Source organism: Podarcis raffonei, chromosome Z, assembly GCF_027172205.1.
Source record: "Podarcis raffonei isolate rPodRaf1 chromosome Z, rPodRaf1.pri, whole genome shotgun sequence".
Taxonomy (NCBI): Eukaryota; Metazoa; Chordata; class Lepidosauria; order Squamata; family Lacertidae; genus Podarcis; species Podarcis raffonei.
Genome location: NC_070621.1, coordinates 20,528,094 through 20,535,651, shown reverse-complemented (window position 1 = coordinate 20,535,651; position 7,558 = coordinate 20,528,094). Strand labels below are relative to the sequence as shown.

Sequence of the window (7,558 nt, the reverse complement as noted above, 5' to 3'; positions counted from 1 at the left end):
AGGAAGATTTGGTATTCCAAATATGGAGCTGTGCTACATTGCTTCCTTAATGGCAAGTATTAAATACTGGAAACCCACCAACTGGTGTTAAATTTCCAAACTGGACAATTTTAGAATATATTGTACATTTATAGCACCTTTGCTTGGAAGGACAGTATTAGGAATAAAATATTTTAGGACTCGGGAATCTCTGGAAACAATTATGTCAGTTAGAAAGATATGGAATATGATGTTTGAGATAAAAAATAGGTTTGACTCATGTTCTCATGCTAATTTGACTCTGTGGGAAAACCCAACTTTAAAAATTGGGGGGGGGGGGGAAAGATGGCGATTGGAAAATTTGGATGGAAGCAAGCCTATTGACTTTGGATCAACTGACTTTTTAACATACACTGTTTCATGAGATAAATACCATCTATTGGATATAAACCCACAGGCACTACTTGCAGCTCTTAATAGTGATATACCTTTTCTTTTGTTTCTTTTTTCCACTTTCATTTTAAGTTGTTCAGTTAAACTGTTCTTTTAAAAAAAATGCAGGAGAGCAGGAGTGGGAGAAGGCTACTGTTTTCAAATCCAGCTTGCAGGCTCCCCATTGGGGCATATGGGTGGCCACTGTGAGAACTGGAGGCTGGACTAGTTCGGCTATTGGCTATTCTCCTCCCTCCTTACTGAATCTCCCCAACAACCCTGTAAGGTGGACTAGGCTGAGAGGCAGCAACTGGCCTAGAGATCACCCAAGTGAGCTTCATAGCCAAGTAGGGATTTGAATCCTGGTCTCTGCCAAGTCCTAGTCCACATCTAATCCCCACAACAACCCTGTGAGGTAGGCTAAGCTGAGAAGCAGAGACAGGCCCCCAAGGTCACCCAGCAATTTTCACAGTTTCTGCCACTTTTCCTGTGGAGCGCAATGATTTGAAGGGGCCAGCAATAAGGAGGAGAGTTTAAAGGAGCAAGCCCTCTAAGTGTCCCTATTTTTCAGGGACGTCCCTGATTTAGAGAAACCACCCCGGTTTCTGATTTCATCCCAGAATGTTTCACTTTTCCTTAGGAGAATGCAGGAACCACAGCTTCCTTTTCATCAGAGAAACGTTGGGGGTATGTAGTTACCTGACCCCCGAATCATCTGAAGACAATTCTGTATAGCGAAGGGTTTTTTAATGTTTAATGTTTTATTACATTTTTACATATGTTGGAAGCTGCCCATAGTGGCTGGGGCAAATCAGTAAGATGTGGGAGGTATAAATAGTAAAATCATCATTATGGAATGGGATGTCCCTATTTTCATCGGAGAAATGTTGGAAGGTATGGGATTCAATAGGGCCTTAACAGACTGGAGGACTGGGCCAAAAGAATGTCAGCAGGAACAACTTAGGTAGGAATAACCAGGTGCACAAATATAGGGTTGAGGGATACCTATTTTGATAGCAGTCCACGTGAAAAGGATCCAGAGGTTTCAGTAGGCTACAAGCTCAACCTGAGCTAATGCTATTCTAGGCTGCATCAACAGAAGTCCAGTGTACAGATGAAGGGAAATAATAGTAAAAGGTAAAGGTACCCCTGCCCGTACGGGCCAGTCGTGACCGACTCTGGGGTTGCGTGCTCATCTCGCTTAAGAGGCCAGGGGCCAGCGCTGTCCGGAGACACTTCCGGGTCACGTGGCCAGCGTGACGAAGCTGTTTTGGCGAGCCAGCATCAGCGCAGCGCACGGAAATGCCGTTACCTTCCCGCTATAAAGTGGTACCTATTTATCTACTTGCACTTAGGGGTGCTTTCGAACTGCTAGGTGGGCAGGAGCTGGGACCGAACGATGGGAGCTCACCCCGCCATGGGGATTCGAACCGCCAACCATACGATCGGCAATTCCTAGGCACTGCACTGAGGTTTTACCCACAGCGCCACCTGCGTCCCTAAGCTCAAGCTCAACCTGAGCTAATGCTATTCTAGGCTGCATCAACAGAAGCCCAGTGTACAGATGAAGGGAAACAATAGTAAAAGGTAAAGGTACCCCTGCCCGTACGGGCCAGTCGTGACCGACTCTGGGGTTGCGTGCTCATCTCGCTTAAGAGGCTGGGAGCCAGCGCTGTCCGGAGACACTTCCCGGTCACGTGGCCAGCGTGACGAAGCTGTTTTGGCGAGCCAGCATCAGCGCAGCGCACGGAAATGCCGTTACCTTCCCGCTATAAAGCGGTACCTATTTATCTACTTGCACTTAGGGGTGCTTTCGAACTGCTAGGTGGGCAGGAGCTGGGACCGAACGATGGGAGCTCACCCCGCCATGGGGATTCGAACCGCCAACCATACGATCGGCAATTCCTAGGCACTGCACTGAGGTTTTACCCACAGCGCCACCTGCGTCCCTAAGCTCAAGCTCAACCTGAGCTAATGCTATTCTAGGCTGCATCAACAGAAGCCCAGTGTACAGATGAAGGGAAACAATAGTAAAAGGTAAAGGTACCCCTGCCCGTACGGGCCAGTCGTGACCGACTCTGGGGTTGCGTGCTCATCTCGCTTAAGAGGCTGGGAGCCAGCGCTGTCCGGAGACACTTCCCGGTCACGTGGCCAGCGTGACGAAGCTGTTTTGGCGAGCCAGCATCAGCGCAGCGCACGGAAATGCCGTTACCTTCCCGCTATAAAGCGGTACCTATTTATCTACTTGCACTTAGGGGTGCTTTCGAACTGCTAGGTGGGCAGGAGCTGGGACCGAACGATGGGAGCTCACCCCGCCATGGGGATTCGAACCGCCAACCATACGATCGGCAATTCCTAGGCACTGCACTGAGGTTTTACCCACAGCGCCACCTGCGTCCCTAAGCTCAAGCTCAACCTGAGCTAATGCTATTCTAGGCTGCATCAACAGAAGCCCAGTGTACAGATGAAGGGAAATAATAGCCCTGCTCTATTCTGCCTTGGTCAGGCCACATCTGGAGTCCTGTGCCTGGTTCTGGGTACCAATATTGACAAAACTGGAAACTAGGCAGAGGAGGGTTACTAGGATGATAAAGGGCCTTGCAGCCAAGCCCTGTGAGGAACAGTTGATGGAGTCTTTATATCAATAGAAATGGTCTCCCTGAAAGTTGCATAAAGTTGGAAGGACAGGAGAGGGCAAGCTTCCATCAAAGCCAAATGTTGTATAGTGCTGGAATACTGCATGGAACACAATCAGAAGCCCTTCAAAACTGACTTCCAGAAAGATCTGGAAACAGCTAACTATTAAATTAACAGACATGGTTAAAGAAGGAGAGAGGTTTAGATAAATCAGTATAACTCTGTGTTGGAAGACTTATAAAAGCATAGATTTGTAGAGTTGGAAGGCACCCCAAAGGGTTTTCCAGTCCAACCCCTTGCAATGCAGGAATCACAGCTCAGGATTCCCTTACAGGCAGCCATTCAAACTCTGTTTAAAAATCTTCAGAACGATGAAATGGAGCACATCCCACAGTCAGATTTCACCCACAAGCTGGGAAATGGGGGTCAGAGTCAGTGCATGCCTGGTTCTGGGCCTTTTGAACAAGCTCTGGTGCAGCTTTCCCCTATAGAGGTTCCCAGCCAGGAAGTAGAGGATAGGATCAATGCAGCTATTGGCACTGGCCAAGGGCCTGGTGATTTTGTAGGCCACATTCACAGCGTTGAGCGTGCGACAGTCGGCCTTGAGCAGCCGAGAGGTGTAGTAGGCGGTCCGCGTGATGTGGAAAGGGAGGAAGCAGATGACGAAGACCACCACAACCACCACAATCATTTTGACAGAGCGTGCCTTGTAGGCGGGGACCTCCTGGCCAGAGTGAGGCCTCCACAGCTTCTGGGCCATCTGGCAGTAGCAGATGAGGACAACCAGGAATGGAAGGCCAAAGAGGAGGGCCATCACTGAGGAGCTGTAGCGTACGTAGTGGCCAAATTCGGCTGGCTTTGTGGTGTCGTGGCAGAGGGTATCGTTTCCCCGGGCACTGATGGTGACGAAGACCAGGTTGGGGATGAGGCAGGTGGCAACCACTGCCCACACTCCCCCACAAATCAGGTGGGCGTGCCTCGTTTTGACCCACCTGAGGGCCTGGATGGGATGGCAGACTGCCACGTAGCGGTGGATGCTGATGCAGGTGAGGAAGAGGATGCTGCTGTAGAGGTTGGCATAGAAGAGGAAGCGCACCACCTTGCACATCCCCTCCCCGAAGGGCCAGTTGTTGCGGTTGGCATAGTAGTAGACTAGCGTGGGGAGAGAGAGGACGTAGAGGGTGTCCGACAGGGCCAGGTGGAACATGTACGTGGTGGTGGCATTCCAGGGCCGCATCCTGGAGATGAGTGCCCACAGGGAGTAGGAGTTGAGGATGAGGCCCACCACACAGACAGTGGCATAGGAGACAGGCAGGAGGATGAATTTGAACTCCTCATTGAAGATGCAGTTCTCCTTCTCCTCTTTAGTGCTATTACCACCAGTGGCATTCCCAGCCCTGGGTGTGGTGGTGAAAGCCGCCATAGGAAGTGGCACCATCAGGCTGCCCATCTCCTGAAAATCAGGGAGAAAAAAATGCTTCACAAAGGCTGGTGGCCATAAGCTTCTCGGGCAGAGAGGCAGAATGAGCACCTGGCGAGAAATTATTTAGCTGTGATTCTTGCATTGACCCTTGAGGGTCCCTTCCAACTATATAATTCTATAATTCTATGATGATGATGATGATGATGATATTAGAACATAAGAAGATCCTGCTAGATCAGACCAATGGCCCGTCTAGTCCAGCCTCCTGGACTAGATGCCCTTTATGGGAAACCTGCAAGCAGGATTCAAGCACAAGAGCCCTCTCTCCTCCTGTGGTCTCTAGCAGCTGGCATTCAAGATCGTTGTTTCCTCCAATTGTGGTGGAAGAGCATGACCATCCTGGCTAGTAGCTGTCACTAGCCCTGTCATCCTCCAAGACTGTGTCTAATCCACTTTTAAGCCATCCAGGTTAGTGGCCATCACTGCCTCCTGGGGGAGGGAGTTCCATAGTTTAACAATGTGATGCGTGAAGAAGGACTTCCTATTACCTGTCCTGAATCTTCAAACATTCAGCTTCATTGGATACTCACAAGTCCCAGTGTTATGAAAGAGGGAGGAAAGCTTTTCTCTGCCTGCTTTCCCCAGGTCATACATAATTCTGTAAACTATCATGTGATCTAGTACTCTCATCATCACCATCACCATCATTTCCTCAAAGGAGCTCTAGGTGGTTTACATGCTGTTCCCTCTCCGTATTATCTTCACAACAACTCTGCAAGGTAGGTCAGGCTGAGAGGCAGCAGCTTACTCCAAAGGTCATCCAGTGAGCTTCAGGGCCAAATGGGAATTCTAACCCTCATCTCTCAGGTCCCCGTCTGTCCCTCTAACCACTGGCATCACATGGGGCTGGCCTGCCCCACCCTTCCATTCCGGTGTGAGGATTATTAGAAAAATGATTAAGATCCTGGATGCCAGGCCCATGAAGCTAAAGAAACCCCTGTTTTCGCTGCTGTCAGTGAGGACATTGTGGTATAATGGTCAGAGTGTCAGACTAGGAACTGGGGGGTTGAAATCCCTTATCAACCAACCACATGCAGTGGCGGAGGAAGCTGCTCGGGCATTTGGGGCAGCATGCCCATGGACGGGGCGAGCCGCTCATAGGGATAGGGCGCACCATGGGGCCTCCAGAGTCTGCCTGCCTCCTCCCACTCAGCTGCCCTACAGCTGGGGGGGGGAGGCGGCAGGTGACCAGTTTGGGCAGCGCGGAGCCTGCGTGCACTCAAGCCACTGTGTCTCTCCCAGGAGAGACGCGTGGCTTGGGCGCTCTGCAGGCCCTGTGGTGAGTGCCACCCGGCATTTAGTCACCCTCCTCAGTGGTGACACCCGGGGTGGACCGTACCAACCACACACCCCTTCCTCCTCCCCTGAACACATGAAGCTCACTGAGTGATCTTGGGCCAGCAACTGTCTCTTTAAAGCAAGCTAGGTTTTCTTTTTGCGCTCAGAAAGCGGCTGTGAGAGAAGTTCCTTCAAAACAACCACCCCATCACGTGCCCAGAGTGTGGAGGGAGATGGAAAGCTCCTCTTTGGAGATGTGTATCTGTCCTACACATACTAACCTGGATGTAAGTCCCAATGAGCTCAATAGGATTTGCTTCTGAGTAGACATTCATAGGATTGCACTGAGCTGTGATTCCTGCACTGTGGGGAAGTGGGCTAGGTGAGGTCCCTTCCAACTCTACTGGAAGGAGGTAGAACTCTCCTTAATTGCAAGTTTTTAAGCAGAGGTTGGGTGGTCATATGTCAGGGATTCTTTAGCTGTGATTCCTGCCTGGGTGGGTGGGTGGGTGGGATGGTGGTCAGACTAGAGGACTCTTGGGCACCCTTTCCAGCTCTACAATTCTATGATTCTATAATTCTAGACATGCATAGGATTGCCCTAAAGGTGGAGGAGGCTACAGTTAAGGGAATGTGGGATTCTCTTATCCCCCTACTCACCTTCCGTCTTGAGGATTCGAGCAGAGTGAGAAAACAGGAACAACTTCCTGGGGAAACCTGCCCTGAATGTCCCCCCCCCCTAATTCAAGCTGCTCAAATAATCCCACAGAGCTAACAAAAGAGCCTTTGTGAGAATGGCTGGCCCCTCTAGAAAAAGGATTCTTAATTGGTGACGCCCAAATGCAGGGTCACCCAGGGAAAAATAATGTCTCAAAGGGATCTTTGTGCTGCCGCAAAATCTTGTGGAACTGCCAAAGGTAACTGTAGAATGCTGGTCTTTCCCATCTGGTCCATGAGAGTGCACCCGCTTTGCCTCTTCCCCTATTGATTGAGAGGCAATGTTTTGTAGTGGTTAGAGTGTCGGGCTAGGACCTGGGAGATGCCAGGGTTTAAAACCCCCACTTCGCCATGAAGCTCAATGTGTGTGACTGTGGAGGCCACTAATTGCACCTTTCAGCCTGACCTACCTCACAAGGTTGTTGTGGGGATGAATTGAGCGGTGGGGGAACCATGTAAGACATCTAGTGATCCTGGGAGAGAAAAGATATATATGGGGAACCAATGTAGTATTCACCCATGGTTGTGGACTACAAATCCCATCTTTCCCCTGACCATTGGTCATGCTGCCTAGGGCTGATGGGAGTTGTATCCCACAACCACTGAAAGACACCATACCAGCTAACTGTACTATGCAGGATGACCAGCCTTGGTTTGCGAGAAGACCACTGACCATCCACACAGGACAGTAACCTAATAGCAGCCTGGTTTTACAACCCTCAAGCCAGCCTCGTCTGTGCAGGAAGCACCTCCCCCTTCCCCTTGTATAACTAATTGCATTTGATGAAGCTAACTACGCTGATGATGCCTGGTTCCCTGCTCCCCTGAATGTGAACACGCTGACCTGTCTGAACTCTTAATTTACAGGCTGATTCAGTTTATCAAGGCAGCCCCAGCTAATCTTGGGTAGATAATAACCAGAGCCCTTGTCGGCTAAATCAATTAAGCATATCTCATTTGCAAGATAAGCTCCAATTGCCCTCACAGCAATTAAGATGCAGCTTGGTCTCGTTGTACCCTAGCAAAAGAGCC

The 7,558-nt window shown here is 50.0% G+C and overlaps 1 protein-coding gene across 1 annotated transcript; it reads right to left on the bottom strand.

Moving 5' to 3' along the window:
• Nucleotides 1-2,823: 2,823 nt before the first annotated feature.
• Nucleotides 2,824-6,525, bottom strand: P2RY4 (pyrimidinergic receptor P2Y4). Its single transcript, XM_053373616.1, has 2 exons — nucleotides 6,470-6,525; nucleotides 2,824-4,501 (listed from the first exon to the last, which is right to left on the bottom strand). The coding sequence occupies exon 2, from the start codon at nucleotides 4,496-4,498 to the stop codon at nucleotides 3,443-3,445; it is 1,056 nt and encodes a 351-aa protein (XP_053229591.1). The 5' UTR covers nucleotides 4,499-4,501; nucleotides 6,470-6,525; the 3' UTR covers nucleotides 2,824-3,442.
• Between the last annotated feature and the right edge of the window lie 1,033 nt (nucleotides 6,526-7,558).

What these genes read in the sequence shown, in the direction of transcription:
- P2RY4 (XM_053373616.1), bottom strand. Translation starts at nt 4,498, where the DNA reads ATGGGCAGCCTGATGGTGCCACTTCCTATGGCGGCTTTCACCACCACA.